Below are 20930 nucleotides of genomic sequence, written 5' to 3'. Positions count from 1 at the left end.
GATCAGAAGTTTAGTGCAAACCGCCGAAAACACACGAAGAAGAAGCAGAGTCGCTCCTGGTAATGTCATGTTGACTTTAGTGGACGCTGTGTTGTCTTGTTTACACGCTAGCTTGATGAAATAACAACAGCGCTTCCTTAACATAACACACACGTTACCGCCGGGTCTCCGGTTCGGTTCTCCGATATGTTTGTGCGGCTGAAGATCCTGCAGAGGAGCGGGAGGACTGTGCGGGAGGCGCTGCTGCAGCGGGAGAAACACACACACACGCTGGAGGAGAGACTGTCGGAGAAGAAACTGGTACACACACACACACACACACACACACCACACACTTGTAATGATGTTTTTACTGCACAGGCTGTATAATCTCTCCTCTCCCCCTTAAACTCAACCATGTTCTCCCAGACATGAGTGTGTGTGGATGTTTCCCAGAGATGGGTTGCGGCTGGAAGATCATCCGCTGTGTAAAAATAAGATAAGTTGGCGGTTCATTCCACTGTGGCGACCCTGGATTAATAAAGGGACTAAGCCGACAAGGAAATGAATGAATCTCGCTCACACACACACACACACTCACACACTCTCTCTCTCTCTCTCTCTCTGACCCCTCTGCTTGTGCCTCATAGAGCCGGTGTTTTGTGGACCAGCGGCGGGTGCGTCTGCAGGCCGGGTCGGGTGGTAAAGGAGCCTCCAGCTTCCACAGTGAACCACGTAAGGAGTGGGGCGGTCCGGATGGAGGAGACGGCGGCGCTGGCGGACACATCATCATCAGAGGTCAGATTCACAGCAATACTTGTGCTTATTGTTAGTGAGGTGTGCACCTGCCTGTCCGAACTCCTCCTCCTCCTCCTCCTGTACAGTGAACCGGCAGGTGAAGTCTCTGTCCAGCGTGTCGACAGTGTATCGGGGCAGAGATGGAGAGGCAGGAGGCAGCAAAAACTGCTTCGGACGCAACGCCAACCCCACATACATCTCTGTGAGTTACACACACTCTCTCTCATACACACACACACACACAGAGCAGCTTGTAGAGTGTGTGTGTTGTGCTGTTTTCCGCACAGGTTCCAGTGGGTACAGTAGTCAGGGAGCAGGGTGTTGTGCTGGCGGATCTGTCCCAGCAGGATCAGCAGGTGACGGTGGCGTACGGCGGCGCGGGGGGGAAGGGGAACCGCAGCTTCCTGACCAATGAGAACCGAGCGCCGATGAGGGCCACTGAGGGACAACAAGGCCAGCAGAGGGAGATTCAGCTGGAGCTGCGCACCATGGCCCACGCCGCACTGGTCAGCACACACTCACACACACACGTCTCAGGCCCCATTTACACCAATAGATTTTCATTTTAAAATTTACATTTAGTCATTTAGCGGACGCTTTTATCCAAAGCGACTTACAAATGAGGACAAGGAAGCAATTAACACAACTATAAGAGCAACAGTGAATCAGTGCTGTAGGCGAGTTTCAGGTGTGTAAAGTGTAAGAAGCAAAACATTAGTAATATATATATATAATTTTTTTTATTTTCTATAGTACAGTTAGCGGTGGAACCAGAGAGGCAATTGCAGATTAGGAAGGGAAGTGGAGACTAAATAGTTTTTAGTGGTTTCTTGAAGACGGCGAGTGACTCTGCCGTTCTGATGCAGTTAGGGAGTTCATTCCACCAACTGGACAGATTGAACGCGAGAGTTCGGGAAAGTGATTTCTTCCCTCTTTGGGATGGAACCACGAGGCGACGTTCATTCACAGAACGCAAGTTTCTGGAGGGCACATACATCTGCAGAAGTGAGAGCAGATAAGAAGGAGCAAGGCCAGAAGTCGCTTTGTAAGCAAACATCAGAGCTTTGAATTTGATGCGAGCAGCAACTGGCAGCCAGTGCAAACGGATGAGCAGCGGAGTAACATGTGCTCTTTTAGGTTCATTAAAGACCACTCGTGCTGCTGCGTTCTGGAGCAGTTGAAGAGGTTTGATAGAGTTAGCTGAAGCCCGGCTAGTAGAGAGTTGCAATAACCCATTCAGGAGAGAACAAGAGCTTGAACAAGGAGTTGAGCTGCATGTTCAGATAGGAAGGGTCGGACCTTTCTGATGTTATAGAGTGCGAATCTCGAAGTTCGAGCAGTTCTGCATAAGTTTTGCTACGGTTATGCCTTTCGTCCACACTACGCCGTAGTTTTGGGGCAAAAATAATCCTATGTCAAAATAAAAAACAAGATTATTTTGCTTGTTTTAAGGAAAACTCACTTAATAGTGGCGTATTATTTGTAAAAACAAGATATGTTTTGCTTGCCTAGAAAATGCTTCTTGATTTAAGAGTTTTTAGATATTTGGACTAAAAGCAAGGCAAAAAATCATTGATTTTGATATTGATATCTTAACAGGCACTAATAATGCTGAGGTGTCATGTAGCTGCATATTAATATGAACATCATCTTCACTGTGTGCATAAGGTGATGGATTTAAAAGCAAAACACATTTATGGTGCTTTATTTGTAAAAAGAATAAATATTATACAAAAGATTAATTAATTATAGGTTGCTTTAGTTAGTAAAAGTCCAAAAACTGAGAGATGCTAACATTTTAAACTCGACAGTGTCCTGACCTGAATATTATTGAGGCAGGACTGATGAAACAACTATAAAGTGGCCTCGACAGTGTCCTGACCTGAATATTATTAAGGCAGGGCTGATGAAATGACTATAAAGTGGCCTCGACAGTGTCCTGACCTGAATATTATTAAGGCAGGGCTGATGAAACAACTATAAAGTGGCCTTGATAGTGTCCTGATCTGAATATTATTAAGGCAGGGCTGATGAAACAACTATAAAGTGGCCTTTATAGTGTCCTGACCTGAATATTATTAAGACAGTACTGATGAAACAACTATAAAGTGGCCTCGACAGTGTCCTGACCTGAATATTATTAAGGCAGGGCTGATGAAATGACTATAAAGTGGCCTCGACAGTGTCCTGACCTGAATATTATTAAGGCAGGGCTGATGAAACAACTATAAAGTGGCCTTGATAGTGTCCTGATCTGAATATTATTAAGGCAGGGCTGATGAAACAACTATAAAGTGGCCTTTATAGTGTCCTGACCTGAATATTATTAAGACAGTACTGATGAAACAACTATAAAGTGGCCTCAACAGTGTCCTGACCTGAATATTATTAAGACAGTACTGATGAAACAACTATAAAGTGGCTTCAACAGTGTCCTGACCTGAATATTATTAAGACAGTACTGATGAAACAACTATAAAGTGGCTTCAACAGTGTCCTGACCTGAATATTATTAAGGCAGTACTGATGAAACAACTATAAAGTGGCCTCAACAGTGTCCTGACCTGAATATTATTAAGACAGTACTGATGAAACAACTATAAAGTGGCTTCAACAGTGTCCTGACCTGAATATTATTAAGACAGTACTGATGAAACAACTATAAAGTGGCTTCAACAGTGTCCTGACCTGAATATTATTAAGACAGTACTGATGAAACAACTATAAAGTGGCTTCAACAGTGTCCTGACCTGAATATTATTAAGGCAGTACTGATGAAACAACTATAAAGTGGCCTCAACAGTGTCCTGACCTGAATATTATTAAGACAGTACTGATGAAACAACTATAAAGTGGCTTCAACAGTGTCCTGACCTGAATATTATTAAGACAGTACTGATGAAACAACTATAAAGTGGCTTCAACAGTGTCCTGACCTGAATATTATTAAGGCAGGGCTGATGAAACAACTATAAAGTGGCCTCAATAGTGTCCTGACCTAAATATTATTAAGGCAGGACTGATGAAACAACTATAAAGTGGCCTCGGATGTTTCTAGAAAACCTAGTAAGAGCTTGATTGATAGTCCAGGTGTGTCTGATTGTATCATTGGTAAAAACAAGACAATATGTTTTGCTTGCCTAGAAAATGCTTCTTGATTTAAGAACTTTTAGATATTTGGACTAGAAACAAGACACAAATCATTGATTTTGATATTGACATCCTAACAGACACTAATAATGCTGAGGCGTCATGTACCTGCATATTAATATGAACATCATCTTCACTGTTTGCATATTTATAACAAAACAGAGCCGATAACATCACTGCCACCTTTCATTTTCAGTATGAAACACATCCTCTCTTTTGCTGAATATCAGTTCAATAATCAATAATGGCCATTATTAAAGTATAACGCACAATAAGTTTATACAATATAGGAAATAAAGACAAGCGATCAGTCAAATGTGCAGAATCACTGTAGGTGGTTACAATATATACACACACAAAGCTAACAGAAGTCTGCCTCTTACTGTTTCTGTGTTGAGCAGGTTGGCTTTCCAAACGTTGGCAAGTCGTCCTTGTTGCGAGCCATCTCTAAAGCGCGGCCGGCAGTGGCGGCGTACCCCTTCACCACACTGAACCCTCACGTGGGCATCGTGGAGTACAGAGACCACACACAGGTGGCAGGTGTGTGTGATGTCTGCTTGTGTTTAGAGGACAGCTGTCAAACACAGATCCTAGAGACACAGTCTAGCTTTAAATCATACCATAATGTCACGACTGACCAATCAGAGTCGAGTATTCCAGACAGCCGTGTAACAATCTGTGATTAAACTCCAGCAGGATGCACACTTCATCCCAAACTCTTATGGGTCTATTGTGTCTATTGTGACACCCCCGTGTTTCAAGTCTGCTAATCTCACTTAGTGTGTGTTGTTCCTCGGCAGTCGCTGATATTCCCGGACTCATCCCTGGAGCTCATCTGAACCGTGGACTGGGTTTGTCCTTCTTACGGCACATCGAGCGCTGCCGCGTCCTGCTGTATGTGCTGGATATGTCCTCTCCGGAGCCCTGGGAACAGTTCCAGCAGCTGTGCTTCGAGCTGGACCAGTACAGGCCTCTGTTTTCACAAAGACCACATGCCATCGTAGCCAACAAAATGGACCTGCCGGAATCCAGAGCGAATCTGGAGGCTCTGAGGGAACGCATTAGCCAGACGGTCATTCCTGTGTCGGCTTTAACAAGAGGGAACACGGGAGAGCTCATCCTGCACCTCAGAGAGATGTACGACAGCTATCCACAAGCTGAAACCCTGCCCTGAGGCCTCCAGAGTATGATAAACTCCACAGACACAGGTACCTCCAGAACTGCATAATGCCTTTATTTATTAACAGTGCCTGTGGAAAATCATCATGTAAATATATACCATTGGGATAAAGCTGTTGAAGGCACAGGTTAGGAGAGGAGGAGGCTACAAAAACATTTAATAAATTGTAATATGATATGATTTCAGGCTGTATGACAGTTGAAGTCATCATTTCAAAAGGGCTATGAGGATTTTCTGTAGACACTGTACATATAACCTGTACTGCCTACTTGACATATGACTACTTCACGATCACATACATGTTTTACATGTTTGTTTTTTTTGCTGTGTTTGTGCAAAGATAATCAAGTTAGAGATGACATTCATCTGAAAAGTCCGAATAAAAATCTTCATGTGTCTTATTTTGTAGTTTATGTGTGGACCGTGTGCAGCAAAAGGTGATGTATTTAAAAGCAAAACACATTTATGGTGCTTTTTTTGTAAAAAGAATAAATATTCTACATAAGATTAATTAATTATAGGCTACTAGAGTTAGTAAAAATCTAAAATCTGAAAGATGCTAACATTTTACACTACAATATTTTTAAGGCAGGGCTGATGAAACAACTATAAAGTGGCCTCGACTGTGTCCTGACCTGAATATTATTAAGGCAGGGCTGATAAAACAACTATAAAGTGGCCTCAACAGTGTCCTGAGCTGAATATTATTAAGGCAGGGCTGATGAAACAACTATAAAGTGGCCTCGACAGTGTCCTGACCTGAATATTATTAAGCAAGGGCTGATGAAACGACTATAAAGTGGCCTTGACAGTGTCCTGACCTGAATATTATTAAGCAAGGGCTGATGAAACGACTATAAAGTGGCCTCAACAGTGTCCTGAGCTGAATATTATTAAGAGAGGGCTGATGAAACAACTATAAAGTGGCCTCAACTGTGTCCTGACCTGAATATTATTAAGGCAGTACTGATGAAACAACTATAAAGTGGCCTCAACAGTGTCCTGAGCTGAATATTATTAAGGCAGGGCTGATGAAACAACTATAAAGTGGCCTCGACAGTGTCCTGACCTGAATATTATTAAGCAAGGGCTGATGAAACGACTATAAAGTGGCCTTGACAGTGTCCTGACCTGAATATTATTAAGCAAGGGCTGATGAAACGACTATAAAGTGGCCTCAACAGTGTCCTGAGCTGAATATTATTAAGAGAGGGCTGATGAAACAACTATAAAGTGGCCTCAACTGTGTCCTGACCTGATTATTATTAAGGCAGGACTGAGGAAACAACTATAAAGTGGCCTCGGATGTTTCTGGAAACCTAGTAAGAGCTTGATTGATAGTCCAGGTGTGTCTGATTGGGGTTGGAACTAAACATGGCTGGACGCCGGCCCTCCAGGACAGAGTTTGGATACCCCTCTTTTAGAGTAAAACGGTGCAGAGCTGGGGCTATCCAGGAATTGAGTTTGAGACCTATGGTGTAGGTATTGATCAGAATACATTGTAAATATATGTGTTTTATATATATATATATATATATATATATATATATATATATATATATATATATATATATATATATATATATATATATATATATATACATAAACACACATTAGCATGTATTTATCTATCAGTTGAGCATCTTCTATTTTTCTATAGCAACAAAATCAGGTCTTTTATCTGAAATATATTCAACCCTTTTCTCCATTTTCCCAAAATGTGTTTATTTTTAATGTAATAAACATCATTCACTGCCATTATAAGAAGCACCAAGTTCTACTGAATAGATAAAATGTTTTACTGGATACAAAAAGTCTCCTACATCGTTGAGGACCCGCGTGTGAGTAAATGAACAGGAACTTTAATTTCGGTGTGAACTACCCCTTGAAGCGCTGCAGCTCCGCTCCGGCAGGCAGCGCCAGTGAGCAAACTCTCCGTCAAGGCGGGCACGCGCGAGTTCAGCCGGCTTTCAAACCGGAATGTGTGTGAGAGAGAGCTTCAGTCAGCGTGTTTAACCATGGAGAACCGGATTAAACGGCCGAGAGTGGACGGAGAGTGTGTGAAATCCATCAATAACGGAGAGTTTGATCGCTGGGACGTCGAAGACACGGTGGCGTATCTGCGGAGAGAAGGACTGCAGGAATGGGCGCAGATATTCAGAGGTGATTAATCAATGACACTGATCAGCAGCTGATCGATAACACTCCTACAACTGACAAGAGTATTATTATGATAGATTTACTACAGTATGACACTGTTATGGGCATTATTTGTTTTTGCTATTAAATGTATTCTGCTTTAATTATCCTGTCATATACCTTCTCCTAAACTTAACACATAATCCATTCGACTGAGGTAATAACGTTGGTTTTATATTCGTACATACATACATTTAATAAAACAGTAAAGCAGCATTTAAAAAGAGGAATACACATTAATAATAATGTGGTGTTTTTATGAGTTATGAGATAATATTTTTTTTGAATAATGTGTCTGTAAGAATGACTAAAGAACAACATCAGCACTATGCCGTTGACTGTCAGCAGTGTTGTACTCCGATAGTCAATGGCTGATCATATGATTTGCCTGTTTAGAGTTTAACAACAATACTTTTCATTATATTAAGAAGGTGAAAGTGCGAATATAAAACTTACTTTACCACTGTTTTGCCATAGAGGTGAGGTTGGTTGTATATTGGGATATTCAGACATTCTTCTTAATAATATAATGCCAGAAAATTATTGTAAATAGTGAAATCATATTAGCAGCAAATGACTATTAAAGTACAGCATTGTTCACAGTCAATTAGACAGTGTTAATGTTGTTTACAAGTCATACTTGCATGCTAATTCAGATCCAATATTCAGAGTAACATGCTAAACAATATAGAGACTGCTAAATGAACCAATGTGCCAATATAAAACCAACTTCACCTCTATCTGATGTAATTAGCCTGTTTCTGAAACTGGGCATTTTAGTGAGTTTAACGAAAAGCATAAACTTGATGTAGTTGTACCACACATTAAACAATTCACTTTAATTGATCTAATCAGTGTTGTATTGAAATTAAATCTATTTCAGGGTATCTGCTGGATCTTAAAGTCTTAAAATGTCTTAAATCTCATAAACTAGGCCTTGAAAAATCTTAAATCTACTGAAATATTATGTTGTAGTTGTTAAATCTTTTCAAAACAGGTTTTACTTTTCCTTTGTTCATGTATAGCTATGCAATCTGGCCAAAACCCATACAACCACCGACAATTAATCTCAGTACAACTTTCAACTTTTTATTTAAACATTGAATTTTTAACTCTATTTACAACAATGGTTTATTTATAATATAATTAATAAATATAATATAATAATTTTCCTTACACTAACATTTGTTTTAAAGTTCTCACTGTATGTACTGCTGAACTATGTTTTCTATTATTAAATTATAATTATTGTATTATTAAATGTGTTAAATTATAGTCATTTTTTGATGGGACAGTGAAAATCCTTTCCAACTGGGATATTTAAAAAATTCTCAGCATTTATTCCTGTTTAAGTCTAAAATTTAATTCATAATAGACTTAAAAATGTCTTAAATTTAACTCGGTGAAACCTGCAGCAACCCTGCTATTTATTTATTTAAATGTATATCTTCTGTAAGTAAGGGTTCCTTTCATGAAACTCAAGTCACTGTCATTAATTGTCATAACTCTATTATAATTTTTTTTTTTTTATCAATTTAAGTTAATATATACACATTTCAGAGGGGGTGCATTTTACGGCCGGGGTGTGTTTCTTGGCACAACACCCCAATTGATATTTGCACTTAACTGAAAGCTGAACAGAATCATTAGTGGTGTAACTTTAGAGCAAAGCTAGCTTAGTAACTGAATGTGTCTTATAAACTGATCTTCTGCAACAGCAGGAATGAATGCTGAAACAGCATTCCTGATTATCAGTTATTGATTTCTCACTGTAATCTGGAGCAGGTTTATCCAGACAGACCAGTGTTGTGCCGAGAAACGCACCCCTGCCGCAAAATGCACCCCCTCATAGACTTTCATTAACATTCTCAATCTAAGTTCTTGTTGTAACACTGAGCCTGAAAGTCTTTTACATCTGTTTTGTACTGGAAACAGGTTTCTGGGTTAATTTTTATTTATTTATTTTATTTATTCATTTTACAAAATAATTAACTTTAATGACGCATGATTATTTTTATGAATCGTAAAACGGGCTGTGATACATTCGATAATGCTTTAAAGTTGATAATTTTACTTGGGAAGTTTCACATACACAAGACAAAAGTAATGTCTATTACTCCCTTCTTTCATTTTTTCTGTGAAGATTTAAAAATGTTTTATATATATTTTAAAAGGCTATAAAGACATCTCTAATAATGAAAAAAATCTGTACAGTCTAATAATTTAAATATGATGGATCCCCCATATAAGTAATGTAATATTTTTTTATTTTTTATTTAATGTATGTTCTGCATCACTGAGTAAGTTTTGTATGACTGTTACATAATGTTATCATATAATCCTGTATGCTTGTCACTTATATGCTTCAATAAAAAATAAAAAAAACATTCTCAATTTACATTTAAAAGAAAAAGTATGGGTCATAATTGATTAAAACCTAAAATGGTTATTATTTTGATGGATAAAGCAAGGACAAGAAGTGAAACACATTTTAAAACGCACTAGGTTTACAAATAATTTCACTCATTTTCTTTGTAGCTTAGTCCTTTTATTAATCAGGGGTCGCCACAGTGGAATGAACTGCCAACTTATCCAGCATATGTTTACACAGTGGATGCTCTTCCAGCTGCAACCCAGTACTGTGAAGCATCCATACACACTCATTCACTCTCATATACTACGGCCAGTGTAGTTGATCAGTTCCCCTATAGCGCATGTGTTTGGACTGTGGGGGAAACTGGAGCACCCGAAGGAAACCCACACCAACACGGGGAGAACATGCAAACTCCACACAGAAACACCAACTGACCCAGCTGGGACTACAAGTATATAATACAAATAAATTTACAATTGTCCCAATGTTTCTGGCCGTCCTGTCACATATGCATTAAATTGAACATAAAATGCGTGTAATGCACCTTTGAGGCTGACTCAGAGGAAGTGACATTATTAGATGGAGGAGAAGCTGACAGTGATTAAGGATGTTCTGTCATTGAATTGTATGCTTTTATGTTTGTTTTTGTATGATATTTTGAGGACAACAAGCTTAAGTCAGGTCCTGCCACTTTTTTTCAAGTAAAAAATCTACATTTCTGTTGAAATGCTACATTAATTAAATGCTACAAGAGCAAAAGGCATTACATATTAAATTTGTTCAACTTTAGCTGACAGAGAAAATCTAAGAAATTAACCTAAGCTTTAACCCTAATACTATCAAGCAATGAAAGCTAAAGAATCTTGCTGTAGGTTAGGACAAAGAACGGAGAGCATTCATTCCTTACAACCTTATTGTTACACTGTTGTTTTAAAGCAGCAACATTTTCAATGAAGAAGGATTCACAAGCATTACCTATGCTAACCCCTTCTGAAATACAGCTTTCTAAAAGCAAATCCACACCCTTTGCAATTGCTTCAAAACAATAACAAATTATACTGGTTTAACTGGTAATTGAAAGTACCAAATGTTCAGAAAACATCAGGGTTATTGCACAAGACTCTGCTGTAAACAAGTTCTTTTATTATTACATATTTTTTTTATGATAGATTTCTGTAAAAAAAAATAATAATAAAAATCTGTTGTGGCAGACAACACAATTTCAGATAAAGGTGTCAAATCAGCTGTAAAATATTCACAATACTATTCCCTATAATGCAGAAAGCTTGTTTTTCCAGTTTGTGCCTTTATTGTTTTTATACACAGTACTGAGTCTGTATCTTCAATATGCTGAATACACCTAAATTAATTTAATTCTGTCACTGTTTAAAATACAGATATCAAACCAAATGTGAAATATTCAGAATATTAAACTCCATAATGCACAAGACTTGTTTTTGTTTACAGTTATTGTTTTATATTTGGCAAAGAATCCATTTTTCAATATGTTGAATACACTGTAAGCTTTAATAAAATTAATCAAACTCTAACACAGTTGGAGATAATGATACCTAATCAACGCGAGAAATAATTTGACCTATTGAAGACTGTAATAATAATGATAAAACATACAATCCACCTAAAGCTTGATTACTTACTTCAGTGTGTTTGGATATTGTTGGGAAAAAAAAAAAAATATATATATATATATATATATATATATATATATATATATATATATATATATATATATATATATATATATTTATATATTTATATATAAATATGAAATTGAAATATTATATAAATTAAAATTTTATACTTTTCTCTAAAGATGCATGACTTTATTATTCTTTCAACGAATGTTTATGAATTATATCTTCACTGTTATCGTTATTGGTGGTGTATTTTAAGCCCTTAATGCCAATTTAATATTATTATATTATAATATTTTATAACATATGAAAACAAATTTTACTGGACTGTTCTGCTTTTAATGATTCCAGAAGGCTTTTATTATGAAATGAACTCTCTTAATGATAATTTAAGCAAAGTGACAGCAAGAAAAATGTAAGTTTTTATCATGTATTAATGCTAAAAATCTTGTTTAAATTATGTATTTGTTTGTTTGTTGTTTTATTATTGAAATGTTCTTGCCATTAAAACAGTTGCTGACATGGCATTCAATAAAAATACATTGCATTATTATGACATATATTGCCTCTGAATTGCTCATTTGTTATTGCAACGACAGGTTTAATCAAGTGTATGTTTTTATTTTGTGGTTTGGCAGATAATGGCATAACAGGAGCAGGCCTGCTGTGTCTGACTGAGGCGCATTTGGAGAAGATGGGGGTTTCGTAAGTGTTGATAGGCACTAGATAATCAATATATGGACTCATCGCACAACTCATATTCATGAGCTCAATTATTTTTGGTGATGCAATATATATCACCCATACATGAAAACAAATTCTAGCAACATTTCAGCTGATTGTGTAACATTTCCATGTCTGTTGGAGGTGTCAGTGTCAGTATAGTTAATAAAACACTGTAGTATTTACTGTAAATTACTATAGGATATTCTTGTGTGGGTGTCTGACAGCTGAAAATAGATCTGGCAGCAAATATCACAGCCTCTGTTACTTTATTGTTAACATTTATTATTATTTGTTTAGGATATGTGTTTTTACATTCTGAGATTGAGGCACACTCTGACGGGCACAAGGGAACGATGGGTTGCAAGAACTAGCTCATTTGCATTAAAAGCAGTGACAACAAAAACAGCTACAAGATACTCAGAGCTGAAAATTCCACCATTCTGAAAGGTATAATAAATAATCTGAAAGGTGATTTGAGCTGAAACTTTACAGATGCATTCTGGAGACACAAAAGACTGATCTTACATTTTGAAAAAGGTGGTAAATAGGTGCCCTTTAACATGCATCACAGGGCAGTTTTGAGTGTTCTTGTGGACGGAGATTATTTTAAAAAGGAAAGTGAGGAAAACTGTTTATAAATATACATGTTTACATGTGCTGAATATAAGTAGTGTTGTGTGTCCTCCTGCAGGCCTCTAGGAGCACGGCTGCACATCCTCCACTGCCTGCAGAAGCTCAGCCAGATCTCCACTGAACCCATGAAGGTCTGAATCTTCCAGAAAAACACAAAGCATGTCTTTAGAAAGTGTGTTTGTTTGTCAGAGCTGTGATGTTTGTGTATTTCAGGTGTTTAATGACCCCATCCACGGCCACATTGAGCTGCACCCGCTGCTGCTGCACTTCATTGACACTCCTCAGTTCCAGCGGCTCCGTCACATTAAGCAGCTCGGAGGAACCTACCTGGTGTTCCCCGGGGCGTCCCACAACCGATTCGAGCACTCCATAGGGTAGGTATACAGCCGAGAGCCCTCTGCATTAAACCTGCTGGTCAATGTTTAATTCATCCTTCCAGTCTGAAAACTGCAGGTCATCATCATATGGCGCTCTGCTTAAACGAGCAGACCTCCTTAGGGATGAGGGATGTAGACCTACAATTATATCATGATATTTTCTGGTATTAATTGTGATCATTTTAATGATGTATCCACTGAGAGACAAAAAAAAGTCTAGTATCTTTAGAGAAATCAAGTATGAATAGTATAAATATAAAAAAAAAAAAATATATATATATATATATATATATGTATATATATTTGTTGGGTAAATTTTTGCAGATATATTGCAAATAATAAAAATAACACCTCTTGAAAATTAATATTTCTGTCCATTTCTCAGAACAGAACTGCTTTATAACCATTAAATTAAGAGTTTGGTCTCCAAACATTTTTAGGAATTGAAAGAAAATGCATGTACATTTCATTTCAGGGTGGGTTATCTGGCCGGGTGTCTGGTGAAGGCTCTCAATGAAAGGCAGCCCGAGCTGTTCATCACAAAGCAAGACATTCTGTGTGTGCAGATCGCTGGATTGTGCCATGATTTGGGTGAGTAACATTCATTCAGTTTCCTTCGGCTTAGTTCTTTACTCATCAGGGGTCGCCACAGCGGAATGAACCGCCAACTTCTCCAGCATATGTTTTACTCAGCGGATGCACTTCCAGCTGCAACCCAGTACTGGAAAACACCCTTTCACACACACTCATACACTGCGGACAATCATCATTTCCCCTATAGCGCATGTGTCTGCACTGTCGGAGAAACCGGAGCTCCCGGAGGAAACCCACGCAAACACGGGGAGAACATGCAAACTCTATATAAAAATGACAAATGGCCCAGCCGGGACTCAAACCAGCGACCTTCTTGCTGTGAGACGACTATGCTAACCACTGTGCAGCTGAGTAAAATATTATCTGAAATCCAAGAACGTCTCATCATGCAGCTTCTGTCCTCGGATGCAGAGGATCCTGAAGGTGTGGCATATTCACACTGCAGTTCTGGACTCAAATGCAGCTGATGTTTAATCCATGCAACAGTTAAAGTCCTAATGAACGGAAAGCTGCGTGTTTTTTTTGTTTTGTGTTGTAACGCAGTTCCTAGAGAAGCGGGTGTGTATATCTAACAGACAATCAGATATAAGTTATACAGCATATAGGTGATGTCTATGTGTGCATGTTTAATGAAGTGTATTTGTGTATGTGTTGTCCAAATATGTATGTGTAATAGAATATGGCAGTGCTGGAAGTTTTGCGACTGAAGTAGATGCATTAACACTCTATCTCCGATCCTCTTCTGTCTGTCGTCCAGGTCACGGCCCGTTTTCTCACATGTTTGATGGCATGTTCATCCCTAAAGCCCGACCTGCTGACAAGTGGAAGGTAAAGGACTTCTCCGTGTTCTTAGATCTGTGTTTCAGTTATGAAGTTAAAACAGAAACTAAAAGCATGAAGAACAGTTAACTTTCTCCAGCTTTCAAGAACTTATGTTAGCCTGTTCAAATCTGTCTTGAAGATGTTCATTTTTTTAGGAATATTTATTCCTATTTATTTAAATGTATTCTTTCAACTCTATGTATGTGCTTGCAATGCTTGTACTTTCCCCCGGGTCTTATGATTTAATAATAAAATAAATAATAAATAAATAAACATAATATTTTTACCAATATATTTTAATAGTTTAACCAAAATAATACTGAGCTGAATAAGGTCATATCGCGCATCATTCACTCTGCACATCTGATCAGTCAAGAATGCAAGAGGTTAAAGGTCCAGTGAAATGAAAATACTGTTTTTTAGATGTTAGCATCAGTAAAGTTTGCAGTTTGTCTCTTCCGCCTTAATGGATCAGTGTTTTATTTACGTCTTCGCATACTTGCATAGGTCCTCATCTTCTGACCAATCAGATGCTCTCTAATGTCTGACATGCCCCGCCCTTTTATTCTCATTGGCTGTTTGTTTGATGTGATTGAGCTCAACTACTCTCACTGGCAGAGCTGTGAGAAAAAAACTACAAGCTAGTCGCCGCCAATAGCCTAGTGGTTAGTGCGTCGACACATAGCACCAAGGTGTTCACTGCGACCCGAGTTCGATTCCCGGTTCGAGGACCTTCGCTGATTCTTTCCCCTCTCTCTGCTCCTCACACTTTCCGGTCTGTAATATCTCCTCTGTCGTATCCCAATAAAGGTGAAAACCCCTAAAAAAACTACAAGCTATTGGCTGTTTTTAAAAGGGGAGGGGCTGCTTTATGCCTCCCTCATGTTTCAGTTGAGATTACATCAAACATGGAATAAATAAATGCACGCTTTACACCACTTCACAGGAGCTTTACTGAGTGTTTTCTGCTGTTTCAGCATGAGATAGCCTCAGTGCAGATGTTTGATCACCTGGTGGAGGTAAATGGACTGGAGGCGGTCATGCTTCACCATGGGATGAGGCTTCCTGAAGATCTGATCTTCATCAAGGAGCAGATCGCTGGACCGCTGGAGAGCGCCGTGCTGGACCAATCGGTGTGTGTTTCTGTATATGCATTTATGCAAAGAAAACAAATCTAATTAGTTTAAAAATGAAGTAATAAACTGAAATGATGCAAGGAAAAAGTGTTGAACACATGAAGAAAGGAAGGTGTAGTTGGGCAGTGAAAGCCCAGCCTGCAGCTGAAATCTGTCAGTAGTTCTTCTGCAAGCCTCTGCCCTTCCTCAGTGTAAATGAAGATCAGCTGCTTCAGTCCAACATCTACATCAGCAGGAGGATGAAGATGAAGACATTTCAGCAAGACAATGATCCAAAACACAGCCGAGGAGACTCTCAGATGCTTTCAGAGAAAGAAAATCAAGCTGTAGAATGGCCCAGCCAATCACCTGAGCCGAACCCAATAGAGAATACAGAATACAGCTCAGATCTGATAGACGAGACCCACAGAAGCATCAAGATTTACACACTCTGATGAAGACTGAGAGAAACTCACACCTGAGCACTGCAGGAGGCTTCAGTCTCCATATGAGAGACGGCGTTCAGCTGCAGCACCACAACAGCCTTTATATACAGTATTAAACACTGTAGTAGTTCAGCTCTTTCTCCTTCTGTTGTTACAGTGTTATTACACACAACTCATTTCTCAGTTGTTGTACGTTTATGTTTGCATTATTTGCGTTTTTACCAAAATCTGCTTCAATTCCATGTCAGCAGCTCCTTTAGAGATATTATTCCCTGGAAAAACTTGACAATAGTTCAATACTTATTTCCCTCGCTGTGTATATAGTCTTGCGCCGAGCTCTAACACTGAAAGTAAGGCTCATATTTCCTCTTTTCCCCCAGCAGTGGCCGTATAAGGGCCGGCCGGTGGAGAAATCCTTCCTGTACGAGGTCGTGGCAAACAAGAGAAACGGCATTGATGTGGATAAATGGGATTACTTTGCGAGGTGAGCTGCATCTCTGCGAGTTCATGATGATGAGGATGCTGTTTAATCATTTCAGCATCACTAATACGCGGATGTGTTTTGTGTGCAGAGATTGCTATCATCTGGGAATCCAGAATAACTTTGACTATCAGCGCTTCCTCAGGTTCGCCCGCGTGTGTGAAGTTAAAGGAAGGAAGCACATCTGCACCAGAGACAAGGTTAGGGTTGCCACCCGTCCCTTGAAATATGGAATCGTCCCGTATTTGAAAATTAAATTGTGCGTCCCGTTTTGAATCAATACGGGATGGGTTAGCTTTTCATGCAAATCATCCCACACGCATTTACTGAATACGTCCTACTTTTGATTGGGTAATACTTGATGTCATTGTTAGTTTGATTGGTCTTTGTCCAGTGAGGAGGGCGGGTCTTCTAAGCAGAGTCTTGACAGCGAGTAATGGCAGATGCCTCTCCAGGTAAACCTCCGCGTCTTAAAATTTCACTGTTTAAACGCAAGCGACTGCAAAAGTACCGCAGATAGTGGGAGGGAACAGATACCTGGCTGCAGAGTGTTAGGAATTATTATTTAGCTACTGCACGATTTGTCGGAGAGCGTTCTCTGTGGCCCATGCGGTCTGTGGGGCAACACGCCTCTGGAGAGCAGCATTCCCGCAATGACAGCTCGCAGAAATCAAAGCAGTCAAACTGTTCTCCGCGCCCCAGGTCTCTCCCGAAGCAGACATGGTAATGACAGTGACCTAGTCTGTGAAAATCTAGCTGGAGACTTTTTTTTTTTTTTTTTTTTTTGTGTAATTTACTGTTTTCTACATGAATTAAAGACCAGTCTGTGAAAATAATGATAATATATGTATTTAATATTAACTGAGTAAAACAATATCAACAGCTGTAATCACAGGGAGGTGAATGGCTACAGTCAAACCTCATCTCACATTTAGATGTGGCCTGGTTTACACACAAATTGTAAAAATTTTGTGGTTCATAATCCAATGTAATATTATGATTTGTTTGTTCAGGTTAAGTCAGGCAAATAAGCATTATTTTATTACATGAAGCATTTTATTTAATACATTAATAAACAACATAATGCCCATGTAAAGAAAATAAACTAGTTAATTGCACCTTTCCATATTTTAAAATTAGAAATAGGCTATGTGAAAACTACTACACTGTCAAATTAAACTTTAATTGTTCATTGAACTTATATTATGTTAAACTGACTTAAAACAGCTTGCATAACTTATACAATTAAGATAGAACATGATTAACTTCAGTAAATCAGACACACCTGGGCTAGCTAATCAAGCTCTTACTAGGCTAAAAACATCCATGCAGGTGTGTTGAGGCAAGTTGGAGCTAAAATCTGCAGGACACCGGCCCTCCAGGACTGAGTTTAGACACGCCTGCTCTACAGTGTCCACTAATGAGTGTCAGAGTTTCACACTAATCATCAGCCTCTCTAATTGTGTGTTTTTCCTCTGTTTTTGCTCCTCACAGGAAGTTGGCAATCTGTATGACATGTTTCACACCCGCAACTGTCTGCACCGCCGGGCGTATCAACACAAAGTGGGGAACATCATCGAGACCATGTGTGTGTTAGCAGCTTTCACAACACACACACTGCAACACATGCTTTCATTGCTCAGAGATCATGTCTTGTGTCTAGTCCACATATCTGCACACTCTTACAGCACAAAAGGACTTTCCTGACAAGTAAAATGAGTCAAAATGAAGTGAGTTTTTCCTTAAAACAAACAAAACAAGAGTATTCTGCTTACTCGGTTAAGTGAGCTGAACTGCTGAAGTGCCTTATATAAAGGCTGTTTTGGTGACTCTCATATGGAGAATGAAGCCTCCTGCAGTGCTCAGGTGTGAGTTTCTCTCAGTCTTCATCAGAGTGTGTAAATCTTGATGCTTCTGTGGGTCTCGTCTATCAAATCTGAGCTGTATTCTGTATTCTCTATTGGATTCGGATCCGGTGATTGGCTGTGCCATTCTACAGCTTGATTTTCTTTCTCTAGAAGCATCTGAGAGTCTCCTCGGCTGTGTTTTGGATCATTGTCTTGCTGAAATGTCTTCATCTTCATCCTCCTGCTGATGTAGATGTTGGACTGAAGCAGCTGATCTTCATTTACACTGAGGAAGGGCAGAGGCTTGCTGAAGAACTACTGACAGATTTCAGCTGCTGTCTGGGCTTTCCATGTCTTTCTAAACCTTCCTTTCTTCATGTGTTCAGCACTTTTTCTCTGCGTCATTTCAGTTTATTACACATAGCTTTATTTGTAAACCAATCCGTTTTGTTTTCTTTGCTTATCTGGATTTCTTTAGTTGTTACCAACCTCTGGGGAACATTTCAAGTCAACAGCACCTTTAGAAATTCTGAGAGAAACAGTGACGTGTTCAATACTTATTTTCCTCGCTGTATTTGGACTAGAAACAAGACTAATCATTTTTGCAGTTCACTATTCATCCTTTTTGTTTTTACTGAATTGTGTTCTGTGATTGGCTGTGTCAGGATAACAGAGGCGTTTTTAAAGGCTGATCCTCATATCCAGATCCAGGGCTCTTCTGGCAAGATCTTCACTATTTCTTCAGCTATAGAAGACATGGAGGCCTACAGCAAACTCACAGGTACGCTTTCCTTTCACAGGGTTTGTCACAATTCAAATCTTCAAAAATTCTTCAATTAAGAAGGCTTTCCTAGACAAGCGTTACGGCCCAAAACCAAACACTGGCTTGTTTAAATGAATCAATAATCATAAGCAGAACATATAAAAGAGGCTTGAATCTCAATTTGACCTCCTCGTCTGTATTAATCATTCAGTCATTCATATTCCTTCAGCTTAGTCCCTTATTTATCAGGTGTCGCCACAACGGAATGAACCGCCAACTATTCCGGCATATGCTTTAATGTGTTAAAATGAAGTGAGTTTGTCCTTAAGACAAGCAGAATAATCTGCCAACGGGGGAAGTGGAGTGATATTGTATTCATTTTGAATCGAGATCATTCTGCTTCCCCCATTGTCAGGTTATTTTGCTTGTTTTAATGAAAAACTCGCCTCATTTTGACTCATTACTTCAGAAAACAAGAGAATATGTGTTGCTTGTCTAGAAAAAGCTTCTATTTGGACTGGAAGCAGGACTAAAACTCTGTCTGCAGTGTGCATGCTGGGTATTGCTGTATTTGATGTCAGTCCTGTTTTTCAGATCATATCTTTGAGCAGATTCTCTACTCGTCTGGGCCGGAGCTGTCCGAGGCTCGAGCCATCCTGCAGAACATCATCTGCCGCCGGCTGTACAAGTGTGTGGGGCAGACCACATCCGAGACCAACATGGACGTCTCACAGGTCAGAAATACTAGAGCAGGGGTGTCCAAACTCTGTTCTGGAGGGCCGGTGTCCTGCAGATTTTAGCTCCAACTTGCCTCAACACACCTGCACGGATGTTTCTAGAAAGCTTAGTAAGAGCTTGATTAGCTAGACCAGGTGTGTCTGATTGGGGTTGAAACTAAACTTTGCAGGACACCGGCCCTCCAGCACCAAGTTTGAACACCCCTTTACTAGACCCCTTTACTAGAGTTTTCCAGATCTTGGTATTCTAGCACAGTTAAAGACAGCATATGTACCGTTGGGTTGTGTTTTCATCCACTCTTAACTTTCCCTGTGCTGCAGCAAATGGCATGATTTTTGGTGATAAATCTTATTTTGACACATACTTTGGCAAAATGCTTTTAAAATTTCCCAAAACTCACAGCAATACTTGCAAATTGACTTCCCTTTAGTTATGTTGGGGCTGTTTTTGTCCCATTGACTTCCATTATAGTTCATTTATTGATTGCAAAGCCATGCATTCTTGAGTGTTGCTGCTTTTCCCTGTTGGGATTAAGATGTGAAGTGTGTCATTTTCACTGGTGATCATCACTTGTCTGCATTAACCCTTTAGATCGGCCTGTGCTGAAGAGTTTCCCACTTCTATATGGAGTTCAGTGGAGTAAAACAGCAGATTTTAGTGAGTGTGTGTGCAGAAATAAACCTACTGTGTTTACTGTGTTTACCACTGCTATGCTGATGATACCCAGCTATACCTCTCTTTTCACCCTGATGGTCCCTCGGTTCCGGCTTGCATCTCAGCCTGCCTGTCAGACATTTCACACTGGATGAAAGATCATCATCTTCAGCTTAACCTCACGAAAACGAAAATGCTTGAAGTTTCTGCCAACCATTACTGCATCCAAAACGGTGAAAAGCCTTGGAGTAACGATTGATGACCAACTAAACTTCTCTGACCACATCTCTAGAACTGCTCGATCTTGCAGATTTGCACTCTATAACATCAGAAAGGTCCGACCCTTCCTATCTCAACATGCAGCTCAACTCCTTGTTCAAGCTCTTGTTCTCTCCAGAC

At 39.3% G+C, this 20930-nt stretch overlaps 2 protein-coding genes across 7 annotated transcripts in view; both read left to right on the top strand.

Moving 5' to 3' along the window:
* The first annotated feature begins 35 nt into the window (after positions 1-35).
* On the top strand, positions 36-5508 carry mtg2 (mitochondrial ribosome-associated GTPase 2). 2 transcript variants are annotated; one of them, XM_087306372.1, is made up of 7 exons: positions 36-300; positions 630-777; positions 864-979; positions 1065-1283; positions 4329-4467; positions 4728-4960; positions 5111-5508. In XM_087306372.1, the coding sequence occupies exons 1-7, from the start codon at positions 187-189 to the stop codon at positions 5153-5155; spliced, it is 1014 nt and encodes a 337-aa protein (XP_087162498.1). In that variant the 5' UTR covers positions 36-186; the 3' UTR covers positions 5156-5508. The 2 variants fall into 2 exon arrangements, with proteins under 2 accessions (XP_087162498.1, XP_087162497.1); XM_087306371.1 differs by having other exon boundaries at positions 4728-5138.
* A 1527-nt stretch (positions 5509-7035) lies between these two features.
* The window catches only part of samhd1a (SAM domain and HD domain 1a), a 17645-nt gene continuing 3750 nt past the window's right edge, over positions 7036-20930 (top strand). Inside the window, exons 1-13 of one of the 5 annotated variants that reach the window (XM_087305723.1) lie at positions 7109-7270; positions 11974-12040; positions 12359-12508; positions 12753-12825; positions 12908-13068; positions 13547-13662; positions 14423-14493; positions 15465-15620; positions 16432-16532; positions 16621-16729; positions 18024-18115; positions 19042-19157; positions 19734-19873. In XM_087305723.1, the coding sequence (XP_087161849.1) occupies positions 12820-12825; positions 12908-13068; positions 13547-13662; positions 14423-14493; positions 15465-15620; positions 16432-16532; positions 16621-16729; positions 18024-18115; positions 19042-19157; positions 19734-19873 (1068 nt within the window). In that variant the 5' untranslated portion in view covers positions 7109-7270; positions 11974-12040; positions 12359-12508; positions 12753-12819. 5 annotated transcript variants of the gene reach the window in all.

This window comes from Danio rerio, chromosome 23 (genome assembly GCF_052040795.2).
Source record: "Danio rerio strain M-AB ecotype USA chromosome 23, GRCz13ab, whole genome shotgun sequence".
In the NCBI taxonomy this organism is placed as follows: Eukaryota; Metazoa; Chordata; class Actinopteri; order Cypriniformes; family Danionidae; genus Danio; species Danio rerio.
This window is presented reverse-complemented; position numbering and strand designations above follow the sequence as displayed.

What these genes read in the sequence shown, in the direction of transcription:
- mtg2 (XM_087306371.1), top strand. Translation starts at nt 187, where the DNA reads ATGTTTGTGCGGCTGAAGATCCTGCAGAGGAGCGGGAGGACTGTGCGG. An exon ending in CGGACACATCATCATCAGAG is followed by an intron (nt 778 to 863) that starts GTCAGATTCACA and finishes CCTCCTGTACAG; the next exon opens with TGAACCGGCAGGTGAAGTCT. An exon ending in AGACCACACACAGGTGGCAG is followed by an intron (nt 4,468 to 4,727) that starts GTGTGTGTGATG and finishes GTTCCTCGGCAG; the next exon opens with TCGCTGATATTCCCGGACTC.